Source organism: Bos mutus, chromosome 26 (genome assembly GCF_027580195.1).
Source record: "Bos mutus isolate GX-2022 chromosome 26, NWIPB_WYAK_1.1, whole genome shotgun sequence".
NCBI lineage: Eukaryota > Metazoa > Chordata > Mammalia > Artiodactyla > Bovidae > Bos > Bos mutus.
Genome location: NC_091642.1, coordinates 25,913,293 through 25,937,531, shown reverse-complemented (window position 1 = coordinate 25,937,531; position 24,239 = coordinate 25,913,293). Strand labels below are relative to the sequence as shown.

The following is a 24,239-nucleotide window of genomic DNA, read 5'->3' as shown; positions in this document are numbered from 1 at the left end:
TGGGGTGCCATTGCCTTCTCCTATTATGTGTCTACATCTCTCTAAATCCCTAATCCTTTTAAAGAAACTCAACTAGGGATAAATAAGTAAAGAAGACAAACTTATACAAATTTCAGATAATGGCTTCAGACAATTTAAGTGAAATTCAAAGTAAAATTATAAACAGGAACCAAACACATGAAGCAGAAAGAGGGACCATCTGATTGAAGAAGAGGGTAGAGGGTCAAGACTGTCTCTCTTCACTTCCCCCTCCACTGCTCCCAGTGGCCCCCACAGAGCTCCAAGAAGCAGAGTGTGATGGCCACGGTGAAAGATGGGAGAAGACCAGTGTCATCCTGTGGGTGGGAAGAAATGGTCAGGAGGCTTCATGAGGCTGACCATGAACTGGACCTCGATAGATAGAGTCGGGGTGAGAAAGGGGAAGCATACAATTGTGGTGGGAGCAGGGACAAGAAGGGGCCTATGAATGGTGCTCAGGGCAGGTTCTGATGTGATTCTATCAGCTGTTCAGGGAGAGATGACTCCTGCCCCAGGTCATCTCTTGGGGCAGTGAGTAAGTGACTCACATCTAACCCTTGCTGTTCCTAGAAGGTTGGCACCTGCGAGCCCTGTATCTGGTGGGCCAGGGATGCATGTCAGGAGTTCCCTGACAAGAATGAAGTTCCCAGGAATGAAACTACTTTCTTTTTCTCCATTTTAGCCTTTCTGCTCCCTACACCTACACTTGCAGATCTCCGAAAATCCATATTCCTCAGGAAGAATCTCCAGCAAGGAGACAGCTCCAGGGCTCGTGGTGGCTACAGGTAAGGAAGACTGAGCTTCTTCTTACTGAGGGCTTCTGGCATGTGTCATGACCTCTTTGTAATCATTTGAGCGTCAGATAAAAGCTGTGGGCATTCATCCCAGAAAACAGGCAGAATTTGTGGAACTGCAAGGCCAACCTAATAACCCAGGCAAAGAGCTCCAGAACCTTGTAACTTTTGGTAAATGCAACATTTCACGTGGTCATAGCGCAGTCCCCTGTGTTAGCTAGAGGCCAGAGTTCCTTTTCAAGTCATCTAACTGATCAGAAAGGTTGTTTGCAATAGGGAATTCTCACTTTGAGAAAATGTGATATATGAGCTTCTTAGCTCACCAAGTATAAGTTTGGGGTAGTTTTCTCTTTGCACAGAGGATTCTTTACAAAAGGTTTCACCCCAGAGCTGTTTTTAATCAGGAGGTCTCTGGTGCATGTAAAGATTTGTTTACACATGGTTAACCACTTGGCTGAGGGCCTGGGGGAAAGGGCAGAGAAACTCCAGGTTGCATTGTTGGAACCACTGTCCACTGAACATCAATCAGAAATGAAGATAAAACAACTCCGAGATGAAAACGAAAGTCTCCTGGGGAAAGTGCTCTGATTAGCATGCATTTGATTTCCATACACCTTTTCAGGAATACATTAATGGCATAAAGCAAAGCAGGCCTCTAATCTTCGAAGTTAGGGCTCTGGTATGAGGCAGTTTTTTTCTAATGAAAGTAGATAAATTCACAGAGACCCGCCGAGATGATAAACTCATCAACCTGAAGCTCCAGGCCCTGGAGTTACTGCTCTGCTAGCCATGACTTCCTTCTCCAACCCTTCAACTGCACGAACTTTTAAATACCACCAGTGACCATCCACTCGAATTGGGGTGACAGCTGTCATAGCCTTCTGAAGACACCTCAGTCAACTCTCCACCCATAGAAACTGGATCCACCATATTTAACACCACTGGCTTCAGGGAGCCCAGCACACTGAGTGTTGAAGGCAGGCTCTGGTACTATGTTCCTGACGGGGGTAGTGACCCCCACACTCCATCATCCATGTCTGTTAGGCCTCCCAACTGTGGGACTGCTATACTTTGCCTCTCCTCCAGGCCTACAGGAGGCCCTGGACTGGAGTGGAAGGAACACTGGAGAACAGTAATCAATAATAAAAGTTACAGAGCACAGACTTTGGGTTCCCTGTGGGATGGAGTAGAAAGGGAGGTGGCAGGGGGCTTCAGTAGGGAGGGGACACACGTATGCCCGTGGCCGATTCATGTTGATGTGTGGCAGAGGCTGTCACAATATTGTAAAGTAATTATCCTCCAATAAAAATAAATTGTAAAAAAAAGGAAAAAAAATAATAAAAGTTATCATTATGTAAATGCTAACTATGTAGCCAGGATTTCTTTCTGTGGCTTAGCCACTCTAAACATTGGTGTTTTCACTGACAGTGGAAAAAAGAGTACCGACATAATGGAACTGGAGTATTAAACAAAGTGATGGGTTTCAAGCGTTCAAAACAGTGCCTAGGAGATATTGAATGCTCAATACATGATACCTTTTATAATATCATCATTAATATTACAGAAATTTAGAACTGCTCTTATTGCACCAGAAGAACATGATTTGTACACGTCTTTCAATAGAAATCCACAAATAATGTGCTTTCAGTGTGCATCTCCAGAATGAATGAATGCACTTAGGAACTCTGCAGGCCTGCTTTCCAAGCTGAGCTCTGACACTTATGAGCCTTAAGAATTTGACCAAGTTCTTTAACCTCTGTGCTTCATTTTCCTCATCTGCAAATCAAGTTATCTTTCCCTGCCTTGTGAGGGTGTTGTAAGAATTAGAGATTGGAGAGTGTGCCTACAAGATCCCGCTGAGGGCTCAGAGCATAGTCAGGAGGGTTAGTTATGGCCGGTATCACCTACAACCATCATGGGGCTCGAAATTACTCTAACTAAGTCTTTATGAGCTAACAAACACATAGGCATTCAAGACTGGATTCTGAAACTTCTTTTGCCCATTTCCATGAGAATTTACTAATATTCTCCCCTTGTAACTCTTGTAACTTTGCATAGTGCATCAAGAGGGGCATAACACAGCTGACAAGATCCTCATGAAAAGCCTTTACTGGGTCACTGACAGATGTCTCCTTATTCCCAGCTTCTCCTTACCCTGCTTGCCAGTTCTCCCTGAAGGTCGTTTCACTATCAGAAAAATAATTACAAACTTAGCCGAGGATGCCTTCAGTGGTCTGGATGGACCTGTCTCTCCAGAAGCCTTTTCCAGATCCATGCATGTCTCCTGCCTTCAGGTGTCAATGGCCCTGGTCCCTCTCACCTTCACTCCTCACTGCCTTCTCCTATCTCCCACTGAGACCAGGGGTCGGGGAAGCGGCATGGATGACAGTGCCTGCCGGGATTCATCTCTTATGTCTGTTGAGACCACCTCCAAAGGCAGATAGAATTCCAGTCTGGAAAGTTTGGCATTTGCTTTTTAGCAGCAGAAGCACCAGAGTACTAAGTATCCTTACACTGTGGTTTCAAGCTGGTCACCGAGACCATACATCCTTCCAGGTTCTTAAGGTGTACAGAGCACTTTCCTGCTGTGATTGCAAATGGCCCTATGATTTATGGGTGAAGAGGTAGAGGGCAGGAGGAACAGGTATCTTGCCCTCACTCACACTCCCTCTGCCTCCAAGTCTAGTCCATCCAGTAGCCATTCGGCCAGACCTAGTCCCGAGCCCCTTTACCTGCCAGCCCCACAGCTACTCCAGGCTCCCTGCCATGCTTCCTGTACACTCTGAATGTTCATACCCTTATGTTGTCCCCTCCATGGAGGTGCTTTCCTGTACTGTCTGCTTCCTCTTGCATTTAATTACCCTGAGTGGACATCAGTGGTGGTGAGAGAAGCATCTCTAACCTCAGAGCATGTTAAGATTCTCCCCCTGTCTCTTTGTGTTTCTGTCTCTCTCTCTTTTTTCCAGTTCAGTTCAGTTCAGTTCAGTCGCTCAGTCGAGTCCGACTCTTTGCGACCCCATGAATCGCAGCACGCCAGGCCTCCCTGTCCATCACCGACTCCCGGAGTTCACTCAGACTCACGTCCATCGAGTCAGTGATGCCAATCAGCCATCTCATCCTCTGTCGTCCCCTTCTCCTCCTGCCCCCAATCCCTCCCAGCATCAGAGTCTTTTCCAATGAGTCAACTCTTCGCATGAGGTGGCCAAAGTACTGGAGTTTCAGCTTTAGCATCATTCCTTCCAAAGAAATCCCAGGGCTGATCTTCAGAATGGACTGGTTGTATCTCCTTGCAGTCCAAGGGACTCTCAAGAGTCTTCTCCAACACCACAGTTCAAAAGCATCAATTCTTTGGCACTCAGCCTTCTTCACAGTCCAATTCTCACATCCATACATGACCACTGGAAAAACCATAGCCTTGACTAGATGGACATTTGTTGGCAAAGTAATGTCTCTGCTTTTGAATATGCTATCTAGGTTGGTCATAACTTTCCTTCCAAGGAGTAAACGTCTTTTAATTTCATGGCTGCAGTCACCATCTGCAGTGATTTTGGAGCTCAAAAAAATAAAGTATGTCACTGTTTCCACTGTTTCCCCATCTATTTCCCATGAAGTGATGGGACCGGATGCTATGATCTTCGTTTTCTGAATGTTGAGCTTTAAGCCAACTTTTTCACTCTCCACTTTCACTTTCATCAAGAGGCTTTTGAGTTCCTCTTCACTTTCTGCCATAATGGTGGTGTCATCTGCATATCTGAGGTTATTGATATTTCTCCCAGGAATCTTGATTCCAGCTTGTGTTTCTTCCAGTCCAGCATTTTTCATGATGTACTCTGCATATAAGTTAAATAAGCAGGGTGACAATATACAGCCTTGACGTGCTCTCTTTTCCGGGAGTGTCTAAATAAAGCCTTAGGTAGAAAGGTACCTTGGGAGGACATAAGGCTAAAAGCATGTTGTTGACAGCTGCCCAGATGGGCCGCAGAACCTGTGTGATTGACCAGCTAAGCTGTTGTTGTGAGGAGCTCCCTGTTTTCCATGGCTCTCCCCATTTCTCCTATCACACCACTCCAAGGGGGACCAGCTGCCTCTTCCTCTAGCCTGGCCTGGGGCCACACTGGGAGCCCTCATCCAGTTTCACTGTAACAAGTGAGGCACAGCATTCAGATCTTCCTTCTCTCACACCGTAATCCAGACTCTCCCTCAGAGGTTTCCTTCCTATAGGTCCAATTGGGAATGGAATGTGTTCAAAGATCAAGTCATCCTGGACACCCCCTTTTCTGTCCTTTCCTCTGGGAACTGACTTTTGGTCTGTGATCAGTAGCATTTCTTTCAGGGATCCTTTCAATTGACCCAAGATATTTCTAAAGCAAGCTTCACTGGGAGCCTTGGATTCTCATCATCACCATGCCTCCAAAATCAGTCTCCTTGAGCTTTGCAAGAGAGGTTTAAGATATAGGCAGAACCAGCTCCTAAAGAGGATGTAACAGATGCTAAGCCCTTACAGGGCCGGCAGATTCTAGCTCTTGGGGGGCTATACATACACCTGCCTCCCTGCCTCTCTACCACCCTTGGTAGATGTTACTTATCGGTCACCAAACTCTGCTCTGTTGAAACCAAACATGGGCTCAGAATATTTGGCACAGTGCTCCAGGTGGCCATAAGTAAAGGACAGGTTGACATTCTCTGTCCCGTCCCTCTTTACTTTCTTCATTTCTGTGTCTTCCAAAACCTGCATCTGAAGAGTTGAAGTCCAGATTCTAGACATAGATCCTCAGAACTGTTCACCATGTCACTACCCTCTCCACTGGTACTGACTGCCTGAGCCCTGAGCCCTAGGGTTATTTTTGGAAGTCTGAGTGTCAAAACAAGTTGGCTAGCTGTGTGCTCCCTGATGCTGATGTGAGCTTGACAAGCTGTAGCCTGGCTTTAATTTCTCATTTTGAAGCATTAAATGTCAGGAGCTCAATTAACATTTTCATTACTGCATTTTTATTGTGCTCTTATTTAGGCTACAGATGTGTGGGAGCTAACATTCCCTTCCTGCTATTTTTAAAGAAAAAATATCAGCCTCAATGATAAATTCTTACATGTTTAGGGCACTCTCCTGCTTCTAAAGACCTCCCCAAATGCACATCAACATCATAACATAATTCAGTCACGTGTTTCCTCATTCATCTGTTGTACAATTATTTATTGAGCAGCTCACTTTTAAGTTTGGGACATTTGTTCTGGGACCAGAGGGTTTGTGGGTAAACTTGGGCAATATGGATAGGCTAGAAAATCTTAACTACTTTCTTGTTTTTACAAATATAACCACAAGGTGATGCAAAGGGAAGAAAAAGAAGGGGAGAGGGAAAAGGTGTGAAGGAATAAGACAGGAATTGTGGTCAGTCTAGGTGTAATCCAGGTGACTTCTCCCACCATGCTTGATGACCATGGCTTAGTCGCTAAGTTGCTAAGTCTTGTGACCCCATGGACTGTAGCCCACCAGGCGCCTCTGTCCATGGGATCCTCCAGGTGAGAATACTGGGATGGGTTGCCATTTCCTTCTCTAGGTACTTGACGACCGCGGTCTGCTAAATATTGTCATCTTCTTCTGGAAACTCTATCACTTTGGTTACATATTCTGTACCGTTGGTTTATTCAATGGCCTGGCACACAAGAAATATTTTGACAGGTTTAACTTGGAAACAGATACACATATGTGCACACACACACATATACATACTCACACATACACCGGTTTTTCTTAACCTAAAATTACATATGAGAAGGAAGGTGTTCCTAGGCTAGCATAATTGTTTACTCTTCTGGTCTTTGCCATCATCAAGATCAATTTTGGAGAGACTGATGGAATACAGAATGAATAGTTCCAGAGATCCAGGCTAATCGATATTTGGTCTTTGGGTGTTGTCTTTTAAACAGGCGTCCCTCTTGTATTATTTATTCATTTGTTGTTTTCCATGTTAGGTTATCTTCCTGCTGGGGTTCTAATATGACACCAAGAAAAAACTGCATAAATATATTCTAAACATAACTTGGAAAACCTGTACTCTCTGCTACCCCTTTCCTCAACCCCAAGCACACGTAATCTGTAAAGCTCCTGACATTTTCAAATAATCTGCTTCTGTTTTAGGCAACATTGGTCCGGAGCTCTCATATACTGACATCAGTGTGTTCATCTCTTCTGATGGGGGCAACACATGGAGACAGGTAACTGAGAGATTCGGGAACAGGGAAGAGATATTTAGGGCAAATTCTGCCAATATTTCTCTTATCAATGGATTCTCAGGCTCATTGTGACTTTTTGTTTGTAAAAAAAAAAAAAAAATTGAAGCAGCAATTCTGTTTGGTCAAAGTAGCTGGAAGAATCGATGAGCAATGGGGTAAAATGGGAAGAGCTGGGCAAGGAATAAGAAGAACTGGAGTTTCCCTAGTTTTTTCATTCTTTCATTCAGCAAATGGTATGGAACAGTCACCAGATGCTTAATTACCATGCCTGTGTGAGGGGATACAATCAATAAAACAATTTTGTATCATTAATGTGCCACGGGATCTTGGCAAGCACGTCTCTCTACCTTTCTAGATCTGTTTCTTTATCTACAAGGTGAAGGGTATAGAATACTAAGACCAGCAAAGCCACGGAAGTGGCTTAAGCCATCTGTGATGGCTTAAATAATATGTCGGCCTAACCTTAGTTAAGGATGAGACTGCTTAATAGATATATGACCATATGAAAAATTAACTCAGTTGTACAAACATTTTTGTTTGTAGTGCTGTCCAATAGAACTTTCAGCAATAAGGAAAATGTGCTGTGTGTATGCTGTCCTTTATGTTTGTTGCACACTTGAAATATGGCTAGGGTGACAGGAGCGAATTTTTAATTTTATTTTAATCAATTTAAATTTAAATTGTTTCTTGTAGCTACTATATTGGATGACACAGACTTATACAGTGTCAACTAGGTGTCAAGTATAAACCTGATGAGGCCATTGAATACTTTTGAGTCCCTTTTCCCATGGAGCTCAAAATTAAGTAGAGGAAACGGGTTCATAAATAATTGTAGCTTAGATTGTGTTATTTTAATGTCATTATCAGCTTGCAGAGAAATGGAAGAAATTAATTCTATTTGGGCAAACTGGGAAAGACTTCACGAGAAGAGTTGACATTTTACTAAACCTTAAAGATGAGGTTTCTATCTGAGGAAGAAAAAGGATGAGTATTGAATGTCTTAATGATGAAGATGAAGCAACTATCTGAAATCTGCTTGCACAACTTTCTGTTTGGGTCCCTTGGTGAAGATTATCACCATCACCAACATCATCATCATCGCCACCCCCATTGCCATCACTTCCACTACTACCACTTATCAAAAAAAAAAAAAAAAAATTACCAAGGACATGCTAGACACAACTCCTATGTTAACTACTATAAGGTCTACTCCAAAGAATAAATGAAGATTCCTGCCCACAATGGAATCAACTAGATGAGGAACAGACACATAAATAAGAACATACTTTCAAAACATAAGATACTCTCTTATAAGTGCCAAATGGGGTAGAAATTGGAACGTAAATTCTTCTGGTCCAGAAATTCACAACAGACAAAATATTGTCCCTGAATACAAGAAATAGCTCACCTGGCCAGGTGGCCACTGCAACATTCCTTCCTTGTGTTGTCACCACTTTGGTTTCCTTGTCTCTTTTCCCAAACAACTAAGCATTCCAGCTTCCACTACAGTGCTGAACAGGGCAAGAGTTAGAAGTGGCCAGAATACTATTTTAGAGAGGATAGTATGAAGAAAAATAACTTCTTTTCCTCAGTACTGAGAATCTTCTTGTAGTCCTTACTCTCAGACTTTGATCCAGTGCTTCTATTCATGGAGTCCACTTTTGAACTCAGACTCAGAGTCTATGTTTATATCTGGAATATAAAAAAACACACCATTAGTGTGGACATTTAAAGGCAAATATAAGAAGAAAACCAATTGAAAGGTTTAGGCCCGAGAGTCCATTTGCTTTTCTCTATGGTGTTCTCTGAGTCATATTTACAGGGGACACCATCCCTCCTATCCCCTCCTTTTTAACTCTGCTTATATCTTTTTACCCCTTCTAGTACGTCTCACTTGACCCACCACCCCAACCTCTCCATCCAGCTTGTAAGAGCCACCATTAGTGGTTAAGAACTGGAGGAATTCTCTAATTCCACTTTTCTCTAGAAGATCTAGAGGAGAGAACTTGTTCTTTGGTGCAGACAATTTTTTCTGTCTTAGGTTGAAGACTTAAAAGTTATAAATTGTAGAAGTGTTGCTGTATGTGGAGTTAGGTCTGAGCTAAGGCTCTGAGACTTGCGTCATGGTAGGTGCTTAGTAAATGCGTATGCAGATGGATGGATGGATCACTGAATAAATCGATGAGTGAGTGGAAAGATTGATAGGTAATGGGCAAATGAATGAATCAAAGAATGAGTAACTCTGCATCTCAGGAAGCATGGTATCCCATTGAACATGTAGCGTAAGGATCCCCAAGCACTAAACTTAAGTCTTCATTCAAGCATGGGAAATTAGGATGTGGTGGCTAAGTCTGAGAACTCAGTTATCATGTAGACTTTAATGTCCACATGTCTAAAAGGGATTGTCCTTTAAGTTCCTAGAAAGTTTATAACCCTACTATAAGATACATCACCGACTCAATGGACATGAGTTTGAGCAAACTCCGGGAGATGGTGGAATATAGGAAAGCCTGGCATGCCACAGTCCAAGGGGTCGTAAAGAGTCTGACATGACCGAATGACTGAATGAGACAGAGACCATTTATAAATTAGCAAACGTCTCATTTGAAAAGACGAGAAAGAGAAAGCTGACTAGTAACATACTCAGATGAAAAGATGAAAAAGTTTTTTAAGCTATGTTTTCCATTGGGTTATCTAGTTGAGCATGGGTCTTGTTGCCTGAATTTCTTGTGGCACACTGACTCACAGTACGAGGGGAAAGAACCCTGGAAATGCCATTTGAGTGGATTAGGGACAGTTGACAGTTATTTGTTCTCTGCTAGCCCATTTTTTCATCTGTTAAATGAGGATGACATTGCTTGTCAAACTTCTTGATAAGATTGTTGGAAGGCTCAGAATCTAGATGAAACAATATATGTGAAAATCTTGGTAAACTTTCAAGCACCATGCAAATGTAAGGTGTTGCTATGATTGTTGTTGTTGTTGTTGTTCCAGATCTTTGATGAAGAGTACAATGTCTGGTTCCTAGACTGGGGTGGCGCCCTCGTGGCCATGAAACACACACCTCTGCCAGTCAGGCATTTGTGGTAAGGACAGCTTCCTACCCTATTAATGGAAAACTTTTCAGTGGAAAATATTGGGACAAGTTGCTATGCATGGTTTTATACCCCTTTCTTCATCCATTTCTTTATCCACCCCTTCATTTAATGTACATTACATCATCCAACTCCTAGGTAACAGTAGTAGACCAGATGATTTAGATGAGGAGGTATAATGAATAGTATTAAATTAAATACATTACTCAGCTACACAGCTAGTACCTGGAAGCACCAAGTTGGGTTTCTATCACCAATATGCTTCTCTTTTACCTGCTCATTTTCCAGATACTTTAATAAGTACACAGAGTGTTATTACATGGTCTCTGTCCTCTGGGAGATCATAATCAAGGTAAGGAGTTTAGATCGTCCACATATCATCAGAAATCTAAGCAATGCCTGGACAAGGATGCTGACTCTGCATTGCTGGAATCCTGAGGCTGGATGGAGCCTCCACACCCCCAGTGTGTGAGCAGGGGTGGGGGTCTTCATACCATAGGTGGCATGAGGGCTGATCCTTGAAGAAAGGATGCCAGGAGCAGGAGTAGAAGTGATGGGAGGAAAGCCAAGGGATGAGAAAACTCTGACCAAGCCTGGAATTCAGGAGACGTAGGGAGTGCTCTGAAGACTGTATTTGGTTGGAATCAAGAAAGTGAGTAAGTAAGGATGGGTAGGATTCAGAAGAACTAAAACACAAGTTCAGGCATTTGGGTTGAATCCGTAGGTAATTCCTTCTAGTACCAAGACCTCTCTCTCTGTAGTAGGAAGAGCTCTCTCTGTTGAGAACTGAGTAGGGCTCACACTTCTAGAGAGGACAGCTTGACTCATAAGTTCATTATTTTTTTTAACCAAGAAAAGTAACATCTCTTAGCCCTTATCATTGTATTCTAAGCATTGCTATCCAACTTGGGAAAATTATTTAATATTCACTCAGGAAAATGTAATAGGATCAAATGTTGCTTCTCAAGTTCATTAATACAAAGTTTGATAGTTCCCTATTCCATGAAATATTTTTTTGTTGTTGGGAAAATAAATATTTATAGAGCTCAGAAAAAAAATAGCTACATTCCTATTGAATTTTCTCTTATAATAATAACGATAATATTACCCCAATTTGTTCACCTTGTTCACTTCAATTTATAAAAGATTAAAGATGATTGTTCAAACTAAGCTCTTGGAACAAAATTTTTTCCATTTAGTGGATGTTGATACTGTCGTAAATGCTACAAATATTTCCCTCGAGTTAGTTACCACCCGTGGTGTCTGCTTACTCGTCTACTAATGAATGCCCTTCTCTGAAATAGTCCCTGCACTGGTTAAATGCCAGCTGCTGAGTGTAACTCACTCACGAATTCTTTGCACTCCTCTTTCAAAGCTGAGTGAGTGTTTTGTAAGGGCCTGACCTTATCATTATCGTCAATATTTCCTTATAAACTTCTTGACTTTGTCTCTGGCTGGCTTATGAGTTGCAAGTTTGTGAAACTCAAATGCAATTTCTTCATCACCAGTAGCTTCTAATTAAGTTACAACCTTCAAGGTAAACAAATAGCTTATTTTAAGTGGAAGGAAGGTTAAGTAATCAGTTCATTGTTCTTTTCTGTAGTAGGTCTCAGACTGACATTATTTTGGCAGCACACACAGATGTATATATATTTGCATAAGAAAAAGACATTGGCCTACCCACTCTCCTGTATAGTGGCTCTTGAATTTAAATAATAGCTATATCACCTTTCAGAAAAAATTGGAACCATAATTGAAGAGCTGGGGAAACTTTAGCTCAGCTAACAAGGCATGCTGTTTCCTATAAATTGAAATGATAGGTAGCTAGATATGCATGGAGACAAAACAGCATACAAATGAACCCATCCATTTGTGACTGTGTACACTTAGATCCATTGAGATTAGAATTTAAGTGCTATTTCAGGTAAGCCCTCCATCCAGTATTATTAGTATTACCTTTGTACCTTAGAAGCATTAGAGTGAAATGAACAATGGAGCCCTGTGGAATGCAATGCTCTAATGAAAACTTATAATAGAGTTACTCATCAGCGAGTAGACAGGGATCCCACTGTTTGCTTAGCCCTGACAAACTGTCAGTGTCTCCTTTCAATGGAATGTTCTTGGAAACTGAAAACAAAACATCACCTGGCCATTTGTGTTCCTTTGTTCTTCTGTAAGTGGTTATGAGCACTGGCGTTTTTGTTCAGAGAAACATTCCCATGAAAACAATAGTTGCAACCAGTATGTGCCTCTGAGAAGTGAAAGTGCATGTGCTGTTCTTAAGGACTTCCATGTAGCTTCATTGCCATCACCTTGTGCATTTGGGATAATGTAAAATGGAGCAATACACCTAACCGAAGGGAGGAACATTGATCATCGATGACCATTTTAACTCTATTCCTGTGCTAGAGTATTCAGGGGAGGAGTCTGATTGTTGTTGAAAGATTTCATTTCTTTTAGTGGCTCTCATCTCAGTATGATAAAGTCATCAATGCATGAAATTAGGAAGGGTCTTGAGGAGACAGTACAGCAGATACCTCTCTGACAACTCTTGAGACACCCACCTTACCAGGACAGCACAGAGCTGACCAATTTACAGATGGATTCCCGCGTTGTACATCAGCTTTAGTTGTTAGAAAGTTAGCTTTGTGGCGAACAATAATGAATCTACTTGCAATTTCTGTCTGCCAGTCCTTGTTCTGCTGCCCAGACCTATGCAGAGTAAATCTGTTCCAGAAATGGGTGTGAATTTTAGAGTCCTACACTTGGAAAGGCCCTAAAGAGATGGCTCGGTCTAGGCTTTCTAAGGTGTGGAAAGTGATCAGATATGCAATTCAAGACTGATTCCATGCCTTTGTTCATTTATTTCTCACATATTCACTGAGCCTATACTGTTTCTCCAGTATTAGTGTAGGGATTGGGATATGCCAAAGGACAAGACAGAATGCTCATTTGTTGTTCAAATATTTGACTTTCTTTTTTAGAACAATTATGAGAATACAAATCTTTTCTACCTTATTCTATCTGTTTTTAAACTGATATTTTCACACATCTATCCACATTCTAATTTCATTCACAGACATTACCCCTTTTCTGTAGGCAACAATTATTTTTGTGTGCTGATCTATTTGGATCTTTCTTACTTAGAAAGTTAAAAGGCAATGGTAAATTATTCAGCTCTTATTCTTCTTTCCCTTAAGCTTGATTCAATTCATAGAACCTGTTTCTAGAACAACTGTTTCTTAATTTTAATCACATTGATTGTCAGTTTTCTACAATGATTGAAACTGAACATGGTGTTTAGGATCTGGTAAAAGGATAATTTCTTCTCTTGCATATGCTAGCTGTCTGTGAACACACCCTAGACTCACAATGACTTGATTATCACAAAAGTGACCTTGCTGGAAAATATTTATCTTGTGACTGACAATCACCTAAGTTTTTTTTTTTTTTCCAGCTTGCGCTTCTCCTGAGAGTTATTGTTTTTCCTTTCTCTGGCTATGGCAATCTTTGCTTTTTTTTTTTTAAATAAAGTATTCTGCTTTAAGTTGGTCCTATCTTATAAGTGACAGCCAATTCTACATCCCTGGCTTTGATCTCTCTCCATAAATCTGGATGCATCCATCCAAAGGACTTCTTGACACTGTTACAGCATGGAAATCCAAAGCACATCTCAGCCTAGGTGGACTGAGCTAGGCTCCAAACAAAACAACAGAAAGCTTTGCTTCTCCTATTCTTCCCATTTCCCTACCTCAGTTGCTTAACTCCCCAAATTCATGTTGTCTGTGATTTCTTTTTGTTCAAGTAAAAGCCTATTGATTTTATCTGTAAAAATATCCTAAAAGTCTTATTGACTTTACGTGTAAGAATAGCCTCAATCTCTCCATCTCTTTCTATATCCACTATTATAACCTCTGTCCAAGCCCCTTCTCTTACTTGGTCTCTTACAATTACCCGACCTCCCCTTACCCCCAACACCTCCCCCGCCACCCCCACCCCACCAACACACGCTGATTCATTTCCCTACATCTTGTTTGGGCCCTGACAGTCCACTCACCACAAAGAAATAAAAGTTATCTTGTAGTGGTTAAATCAGATCCTCTCTCTCTCCTTTCAATTTGAAAGCAAGGTCGTTTGTCATTTGCCCTAGCCTTATTTTCTTGACTCCATTTCCTCCTGTCAAGCCCTCTTCCACTAATCCCCAGCCACCTACTGGCCTTCTATTCTTCATTTCACACCGGATCTGCCCTCCAGAATGGCTCTCACCTTGATCTTTGCATAGTAAATTCCTTATTATCATTCAGATCTCAGTTTAAATGTCACCTCCTCAGAGAGGACTTTCTTAAATTTTCAATGCAAAGTAGCTTTACTCTCTATCATATCACTCTATTTTTACTGCCTTCATGACACTTATTTTTAACGTATATTTTTAGCCCATTTATCTACATGTTGTTTGTCTCCTCAAACTAGAATATGATCCCAGTGAAACTAGGGCGTTTCTTGTTCACTGCTGTATCCCTACACATAGGCTACTGCCAGACCAGGCACATAATTAAATATTTATAGGTGAATTCTATGTTTTATGGTCCTGCCTTGTCACTATTTAGAGGTCAATGGTTAACTTTACTCCTATCTCCCTGGTACTGGTGATCTTATCATTTCTGCGTCACCTGTAGGCCTAAAGGAATTCCCAGTTCCTTTGTCTTGCCCATTAATGAGCTATGAATTGGGAAGGAGAAGGTGGGTCCCGTGGGGTTACCATTCAGTACTGTTACTTCAGAACATTAAAAGCTCCTAGTTATCTGAAAGAGTAGCTCTCACAAATGGCAGACCCAAATTTCTGATACTCAAGAGATTAACTTTTATAATGTTGTTTTTTGTGGATTTTCTTTAGGAGTTTTGGTTTTAATAATTATCTCAGTTTGAGAAATTTGGGTGCTGGAAATTACTGACCTCAGAAAGTCACTTGAATGGCACAAACTTGGGCTTCCTAGTGATAACGCAGACCATAAATTATAGTCCCAGCATTCATCCCTCAGCCTGGCTCTGGAGATTGTCTCCTTGTTTGTGCTCATTTTATATCATCTGTAGACTTTGGTTATTGTCTGTGTTAGTCTTCCCACTTGGATGTTGGCATTTCCTAGTTTTTTTGGCTGATCCTATCCTTCCATTTAATCCATGCTTTTGCTCCTTCATGTAGATTCAGTTCATTCAGCATGCTTTTATTTTCCAGCAACCAATTTCTCCACCTTGGGCTCAGTTTTTCTTTGGAACTTCCATCTCAGAACTCAGAGCTCAGAAGGCTGTGAATGGTCCCTCTGTTTCTACTTTGTGGTATCTTATCTTCATGTATAAAGTAAAGACGGCTGTCCTCTGCCCTATTAATGGCAGTGATGTGAAGGCTCCTCCTTCCCTGGGATGCTGGTGGCACTCACTGCAGTTTTTTTCTGCTGACCTTCACCATTAAGGAAACTGAGAATGAGACCAGGACAGAGGCCTTTAATAACCACTTTGACTTCTTCCTATCAAGACAATAATCAATCCAAAGTTGTCAAAATAAACCAGGAGCTAAAGAAATACATTTTTTTTTAACCTCCTGTACTTATCAGACAGAGTTAACTCATTAGCAGCCATGACATATTTTGAAGCACCTGTGATTCATTAGGAATCAAACCAAGAGGATAGGTGGCAGGAAAGGTAAACCCATTCCTAATTATACTCTCACTTTCACTTTTAAAATGAGAAACTCATTTCCATGAGAAGCAGTTCAGATTTGCCCAACTTCCTCTGGTTCCACATCAATGATTATTTAGCCTCAGCCTATTAAAAAAATAAGCCAAGTCCGTAAAAGTCGAAATAAGATTAACTGTCATCATCATGCTGTACATTAGATCTCCAAGAACTCATTCATCTTGCATAACTGAAACTTTGTACCTTTGACCATTTCTCCCTCCTGCCCATTCTCCACTTCCGCCCATTCTCCACTCCCACCCTCTGAGAGATCAGCTTCATTATGACCAACCTTTCACTATATCTCTATCTATCAAAGTATCATTTTACACTTTAAATATGTACAATTTTTTTAATGTCAAAGATATCTCAGTAAAGTTGTTTAAGAGAAAATAAAAGTCAAGACTGATGCTGATAATTTAGGAATGATAGAGGATGACATGGCTGGATGACATCACCAATTCGATGGACATGAGTTTGCGCAAGCTGCAGGAATTGGTGATAGACAGGGAAGCCTGGCATGCTGCAGTCTATGGGGCCGCAAATAGTTGGACACAACTTAGCAACTGAACTGAAACATTTTTATGTCCACTGTCTGATTTTGTTTATAAAAGCAGGTCTAGGTATACCAGAAATATAAAACTTGTTTCATGACAGACTAGTTTTTCTAGCTGAGTAAAGAGATTGACTTTCTTATTTTTAAGATCAGTTTATTTGGGGAGAGAGGATAAGATAGAGACATATTTGCAGAGACTGGACTGAGTAGGTTGACTAGTAATGGGGACAGAGATTTGTATCTAGTTCATGGATATTAGCATAAATCATGCTTGAAAAGTGCCTGGATAGATTAGAAGAGTTTTCTTAATCATTCCTTTTTTTAAAAATTTATATATTCATTTAACATTTATATAGTACCATGTGCCAATGTTTCTGCTAATTGCTAGGAATGCAAAAATGAATAGTATGGTCTTTGACCTCAAAAAGATTATAGTTCATTGAGAGAGTCAGACATATGTTTTAAAACTGTATGTAATATCAGGTAAGAAGCATTATAATAAAGGTGTGATATCAAGTGGGTGGCGGGGCGGGGGTGGTCAGACAATGAACATAACCTATGTGACCCCTGAATTCACACGATTATAATGTTGAACAGAGGGATTTCAGGTAAGTTAAGAATTCATCACTCAGCACTATGATAGGGAAAGGCATAAATGTTGTAGGAAAATAGAGTTTCTACATTTGAACTCGGAGAACTGTGTATTGTGGAGTCAGAGAAGAATTAAGAACTAACCAGGAAAAAGGATCGCAGAAAATGAAGCAAGTAAAGCTGCTTTTGGGAAGGAGGAGCGTTGAGAAAATTTTCTCAGAGAAGATGGTCTTTGAACTCTGTCCTCTGGTTAAATCAAGCAACAGTTGGGAACTCCATAATATCAAGAAAGGGATATTATTAAGGAATTGACCGCTCAAGATTACTCAACTCTTGTTCACTAAGCAGCATCCTTTTAAAGAGTTTCAGATGCTGTGTCCACAAAGGGCCAGGCCTTCCTCTTCTCGCTGGTCTAAAGACGGAACAGTGTTGCCCAGAACGTCTCAGGCACTCAGTACTTGTTCCTAAAAGCCCCTTAAAGTGGCATCAGGGAGGGAAAATGATACTTCATCCATTCTGAACAAATAGGAAATTGCTATTTTTGATCTGAAAGACACACACCTCCCTTCCCATAGGGTACACCCCACACTACTCAATTTATCTGTGTCCAAAAGTCCAGAGACTGAATTTGATTGTGCTGTAACTGAACCTCAGGTTTCATTCTGAGTACTTGAGATGTGACACCTCATCCACTAAGCCCTCCTGCCTGGCTTGTTTTTTTTTCTTCCCCAGTTCTAAGATGTTGAAATATTTTTTTTTTTTTTTTGCATTTCTTGGGGCCATCTCTGCTTGAGCCAGGAAATGCCGTTTTTATCAAATCTCATAATAATATAGAGAGATGTTGAAGATTAATGCCTATTGATAATCCAGACTGCCATAAAATGAGATAAGAGGAGAATTTAATAACCTGAAAAACAGTTGTGAAAGAGTGTGGTTTTCTCTTCAGCTGTCTCTTCCATGTTCTTGTTTCCAACCCAGGGTGAGTTTTGATGAGGGCCACTCCTGGGACAAGTATGGTTTCACTTCGGTTCCTCTCTTTGTGGATGGGGCCCTGGTGGAGGCAGGCGTGGAGACCCAGATTATGACGTGAGTACTTCTTTGTGGCTGAGAGGAATCCAGGGGCTTGGTTTCTGCTTCCACGGAGGCCGTGGGTTTTCCCCAGGGAGGCTTACACTGAAGCATTTCAGTGTCTGGGCCAAAGTTTCCTCATCTGTAAGATGCTCACAGCCACCAATTCAAATGGCTACTGATGGGATTACAGAAGCTGGGCTTCTAACAGAAAAGTTAAGGTTTCTCACAGAATTACAGTATTGTAACAAATTTATCCAAAACCCAAGCAAACAGAAAACTTAAGGCTTCAGATGTGTTTTCTCTTTCCAAAACAGCCCAGTAAAGGAGTAAGGATGGGGACAGGGGATAAAACAGCCAACTTACTGAAAACAGGGGATGTTTAAAGGGAACCACCTGGAGTCTGTGAGACACATACACAGAGTTACTGTTGTTCCACTTCAGATTCATTTGCTGTGAAAAGTTTTCCGTAGTCCTTTACAGTGAGAATAGATGGTGGGGATATATATCTGAAAGCTAGATAAAGCCCCTGAGTACTTTCTGAATATTAAAGAAGATAACTTGATGTTTTCTAAAAATATATCAAAATCTAATTCTCAAAAAATGGATGACCCATGTGTGTGTGTGTGTGCACTTGTGTAAATAGAGGAGTGTGGGGGAATAGTTATGTTAATACTTCACCAGTAATACCAAACCACACCTCACCTCATTTTCCCCGGTCCCGAGACTGGAATACTTCACACTTTAATTATTCACTGGACAGAATGAAGGGAGTCTTCTGAGCAAGATTAAGGGGAATTTGCTGTACTGTGGAGTTGTCACAGAAAGGCTTACAGAATGCTGCTGGACTGGTTTGGGGGAAGGTTGTCTTTTTACTGTAAGAGAGACTGCTGTTCTTTGAACCTTTGTGTTCATTAATTTCTTTAAGCTAGAATCAGTCTTCCCAAAGAGACCGATGAGCTTTGAGGAGGAGGCAAGTGGCTAATTCCTATGCTTTACTTTTCCCCCAGAGTGACGTTAAAAATTTATTTATAACTGTGGATATGCAGTTTTGATCAAATGTTATAATCTAGCCCCAGACTGGACCACTTTTACCATGTTCCTCACCTCCACTTCCATCCTCATATCCAGAGAGTTGTCCAGCCACTTCTCTGAGCTTTCAGAAATACAGAAAGAACCCAGCCATGATGGAAAATGGTGCACAAATTGGGGAAAACAAGCAAACAAAACAAATGGACAAAAGTCCAGTCCTAAGAAATTCAGCAGAAACACTACAAAGGGGTTTCTTGTCTACAGCAAGAGTCTTATAGGATTCTCAATGTCCTCATTATTTAAAAAGTGTTTATAACAGAAAATTTGGCTCCACAGTATGTCTTTAAAATTATTTGGAACAAATGCAGCAAAGAGCGATTTTAAATTAACTTTCTCTGAATTTTCCAAATTGCCTGTACAGACTTCTCTCAAACTTCAAGGGTTTGTGCAACGTGCCTTTTAAAGCCTTTTAACACTCATTTTTGAGCATGTTGTTTGTGTTTGGCACATAGACTCTATGGTTGGAAAGTGAAAGACATGATGTCAAACCCTATGAGGAACTACTATAAATCTTTCCAGTGGGTGGATTTCGTTTGTAACTGGCGTCCTTAGGTGCAAACCTTTGCCATGACAGGACTTCTCTAGACAATTCTGTTGTACAGTTTGAGGATTTCCTGTAGAATTTGTTACTCAGGAAGTACAGCTTTAATTTGAGTTTTTCCAGCAATTTCTTTTCATTCTCCTAAAATATCCTCTAAAACAGATATCTTACCATCTAAATTTCTGATTAAAGTTTCTATGATAACAAGTGAACTGTGTGGGTAAGCTGGTGAGTCACTTGATTAATTAAGAGTTAACAATATTGTATGCAAGTTTAGCTGTTCAAGCCATAGACAATATTTAAGATATAGATGTTATTAATGCTTAGCCATTGTGGAGGAGGCAATGGCACCCCACTCCAGTACTCCTGCCTGGAAAATCCCATGGATGGAGGAGCCTGGTAGGCTGCAGTCCATGGGGTCGCTAGGAGTCGGACACAACTGAGTGACTTCCCTTTCACTTTTCACTTTCATGCATTGGAGAAGGAAATGGCAACCCACTCCAGTGTTCTTGCCTGGAGAATCCCAGGGATGGGGGAGCCTGGTGGGCTGCCGTCTCTGGGGTCGCACAGAGTCAGACACGACTGAAGCGACTTAGCAGCAGCAGCAATGCTTAGCATCTAAAGCTTCATCATTTGGTTAATACACAAGGACTAAATATTCAAAGACACTATCATAATACAAATTTTATGTCTAAAATATAAATGATTTGAGAAATATGTAGATATATTTGTATAGTGAATATGTACGTGCAGGTATTTTTGTATATAGACATGCAGACATATACAGGTACACATAGATACACATGTATATATGGAGAGATTTAGACAACAGAGACACGCAAATGAGAGAGAAATTCCAAGGATCTAGGATTGTGGCAAAACTTTTATAAGGTTATACTACTAAAAAACGAGTGGTACCTTTTTGCCAGATACTCTTATTGATGAGCAAATCAAGAAGAAACCCCTGTCCTTGTGGACTTCGCATACTTGTGCATTAAATAAACATGGCGCAAATGACTCTGTCATGTTATGCAGAATACTCTGCCGAGAGATTAAAATATTTTTGTAGGCACTCCAGGAAGCATATCACAGAATACTAGGAATACCACCTTCTTTTTTTTTGTAAGCTGACTTTTGCAAATTATTTCCCATACTTTGTCACTAGCTATGAAAACAATGCCTTCCTTTCTAGAACCTCCTGTAATACAACCACTAAAGAGTTTTAAGTTATGAGTTCCAAGTTCTCTAAGGCAACGGTACTTACACTCCAGAAGATTGTGCAATCTGCTTTGAATTTATCAAGCCAGATGTGGCTTTTCAGATCTGATGACAAGCCCTAGAAAATTGATAACAGCTCTAGAAGATCGGGCAGTGACAATACAAGTGGTCCTAAGGTTAGCTTTTCCCTGTTTATGTAGCAAAGAGGTACACCAGTCCTCCTTTTATTCTGTGTTCTCATCTCTTTATGTGATATATCCTGCATGCTCCCCTATGTGGCCACTCTGAACTCATCTCATGCTTCTCTTGGGTGTTACTTTGAATAATAGTGCTTATACACCAATCTGTACATGACCTGGCACTTCCCAGCAAGTTTAAGGCCATAGTTAAATTCTGTATTTATCTAATCGTAAACGGTAATACTTTTTTTTTTCTTAACTTCAGATGGGGTTTAGTTGGTCACATGGATGTGAAGGAGGTTGATCTCAGGGCTAAACCATTTACTGAAAAGACAATATAGCCCTTCTGTTTTCCTTTCCTCCCCAATAAGACTCCAAGGAGTGTGGTAGAGTTTGTCCCCCTTCTACCTTGTTTATCAAGATCTTTTAAATGGTTAGTAAGCAGAAAAGGAACTAGAATAGTGCATAAGTTTCTTATATGGGATTTGAGACAGGCAGGTGTTTGTCTTTAATGGAATAAAGATGAGTTTTGGAAGCAAACACCCAACTGACTATAAACAATTCAAGCTTCCTATTTTTAAGTTTTCATTAAATCAAAGTTTCTGTAGTATGAAAATGACCCAGGGCCCTTTAGATAGCAGAAGGGTAGTCTCTGGAATGATTGCCAAGAGGCAATTTCTGTCTCGATTTTAGGTTTAAAAAGGACTTTAAAACCAAGTGACCCACTAGGATGACCACTGCTTTTCTTCAAGAAATGGCCATGCAGAGACTGAAGCAGGAGTTCAAAAAATTTTATATATCCCTTATGAATTTCAAGGACAGGAAATTCATTTGGGGATAAGATTACTTAACCTTGCCATTTAAACAGAAGCTTACTAATGATGTAATTCAAATAATGATGTTGGTTATTTGAATTCTGTATCTTTCCTCTTTCTGTTTAACCCTGACTCTGATACTCAACTAGAGTCAGGCAGAAGTAAAAGCATACTCATTCACACTGAGGTTTTATTGCTTTATCCTGTTACATTCATTTAAATATTTATAAGTTTGTGATGGTTAATGTTATGTGTCAACTTGACTAGGTCATGAGGTACCTAGATACTTGGTCAGACATTATTTTGGATGCTTCTGTGAAGGTGTTTTTGGGTAAGATTAGCATGTAAATCAGTAGACCCAGTAAAACAGATCATTCTCCCTAATGTGGTGGAACTTATCCAATCAGTTGAAAATCTAGATAGAACTAAAAGGAACTAAAAGGCTAACTCTTCCCTGGGCAAGAGAGAATGAAGACTTCTTGCCTGGCTGCATTTGAAATGGGACATGGCTTTTTCTTGCCTTTGATTACAACTGAAACTTCCACTTTTCCTGAGATTCAAGCTTGGAATTCCACCACTGGCCCTCCTGTCTCTCCAGCTTGCTAAACCACTCTGCAGGTCTTGGGACATGTCAGCCTCCATAACTGTATGAGCCAGTTCCATATAGTAAGTCTCTCTCTCTCTTTCCCATCCCTACCTCTGTGTCATTTTCTATTGCTATTGCCTATTCCCTCTGTTTCTCTAGAGAGCCCTGACTACTACATAGTTAATTAATTCAAAAACATTTAATGAGATTCTAATATATTTTAGACTCTTTTAACGGGTCAGACACAACTGAGCGACTTCACTTTCACTTTTCACTTTCATGCATTGGAGAAGGAAATGGCAACCCACTCCAGTATTCTTGCCTGGAGAATCCCAGGGATGGGGGAGCCTGGTGGGCTGCCATCTATGGGGTCGCACAGAGTTGGACACGACTGAAGCGACTTAGCAGCAGCAGCAGCAAGGGGTATTAAAGAGGTAAATATAACTCTTTCTACCTTTGAGGAGCTCTCAGTCCATGTATTGGTGTGGGGGGAAATGAGATACACAATCTTTAGGAAATCCTAGTTAGAAAGCCAGGATATAAGTAGAAGAAAGTAAAAACTTCACATATATGAAAGGTGACAACTGAGTCAGTCTGGAATTTTCAATAGCAGTTCACCAGTAGAAAACTAATTTATAGGTAATAGAATGTAAGTTCAAAGAAAGCACACATTTTTAATAGTTTTGCTGAGTACTGTAACTGCAGCACCTAAAATGGGAGTAGATGCATAGTAGAAATCAGTAATTATTGGTTGAAAGAATGAGTGACTTCAAAACAAAGGAAAGAACGATGAGAGCATATGCCTGAGGTTACATGATATTAAGCAGTAGAACCAATGAAGGGTCTTAGGTTATATTTAGGAATTTGACTTATATTCAGAGTGTTCTTGAAATTGAAAACATGGAAACACCACTCCTCTTCTCAAAACCCTTCTTCAAAACTCTTCTCCGAAGTGGAAGGCTTTCCATTGCCTTTCAGATAAAGTCTAAACGCATCGAATGGTCTACAAATACCTACACTGAGTCCATATCTAGAACTCATTTCTGGCCCCCATGCTCTAAACTCCCTTCTCTGATTCACTGGTACCTTCCTGCCCCGGGGTCTTTATCTGTGTATCCATCTGGAATATGCCTGTCTTCCCCACTTGAATAACCAAACTTCTAATTAAGTATCTTTCAGGTCTCAGCTTATGTATTAGCTTTTCTGGCACATCTTCCTTTAGCCCACCAGAAAAGGTTGGGGCTCCATGTTATATGTAGTCCTACCTCATATATTTTTTGCTTCACAACACTTTAGGCAATACATATTAACAAAAGTGGCAGTTTGTTTAGTAGCTTCCCCTCCCTCTTCATCTACCCTTAAGATACAGAGATATGTGTATACATGTAAACACACACACAGGCAAACATGCACACAAGTGCACACACACACACAGACTTTAAGTTCCCATGAGGGAAGATCTCTGTGTACCTTATTCTTTGACTACCATTTGCATCAGTTTTGTACTAGCACTGAGAATTTAACCATATATATGTACTGACTGAATGCAGAAATGAATTTTATAGACCCCAGATATTCTGAAGTGCTCTATGTGATCAGAATCCAGGAGTTGCAAATTATGGGAGCCTGGAGTTGGGGAGGAATCTGAGCGGTGCATGTCTCTGTGCAAATGTGTGATGATGAAGCAGGGGGTAGAATGGCAGTGGGCACAGAAGGGCAGTTAGC

At 40.8% G+C, this 24,239-nt stretch overlaps 1 protein-coding gene across 1 annotated transcript in view; it reads left to right on the top strand.

The window, feature by feature from the left end:
- The window catches only part of SORCS3 (sortilin related VPS10 domain containing receptor 3), a 632,329-nt gene that overhangs the window by 529,119 nt on the left and 78,971 nt on the right, over positions 1–24,239 (top strand). Inside the window, exons 11-14 of the mRNA XM_070363359.1 lie at positions 701–803; positions 6,949–7,025; positions 10,038–10,129; positions 17,994–18,101. Coding sequence (XP_070219460.1) covers positions 701–803; positions 6,949–7,025; positions 10,038–10,129; positions 17,994–18,101 — 380 coding nt within the window. The remainder of the gene's footprint in view (positions 1–700; positions 804–6,948; positions 7,026–10,037; positions 10,130–17,993; positions 18,102–24,239) is intronic.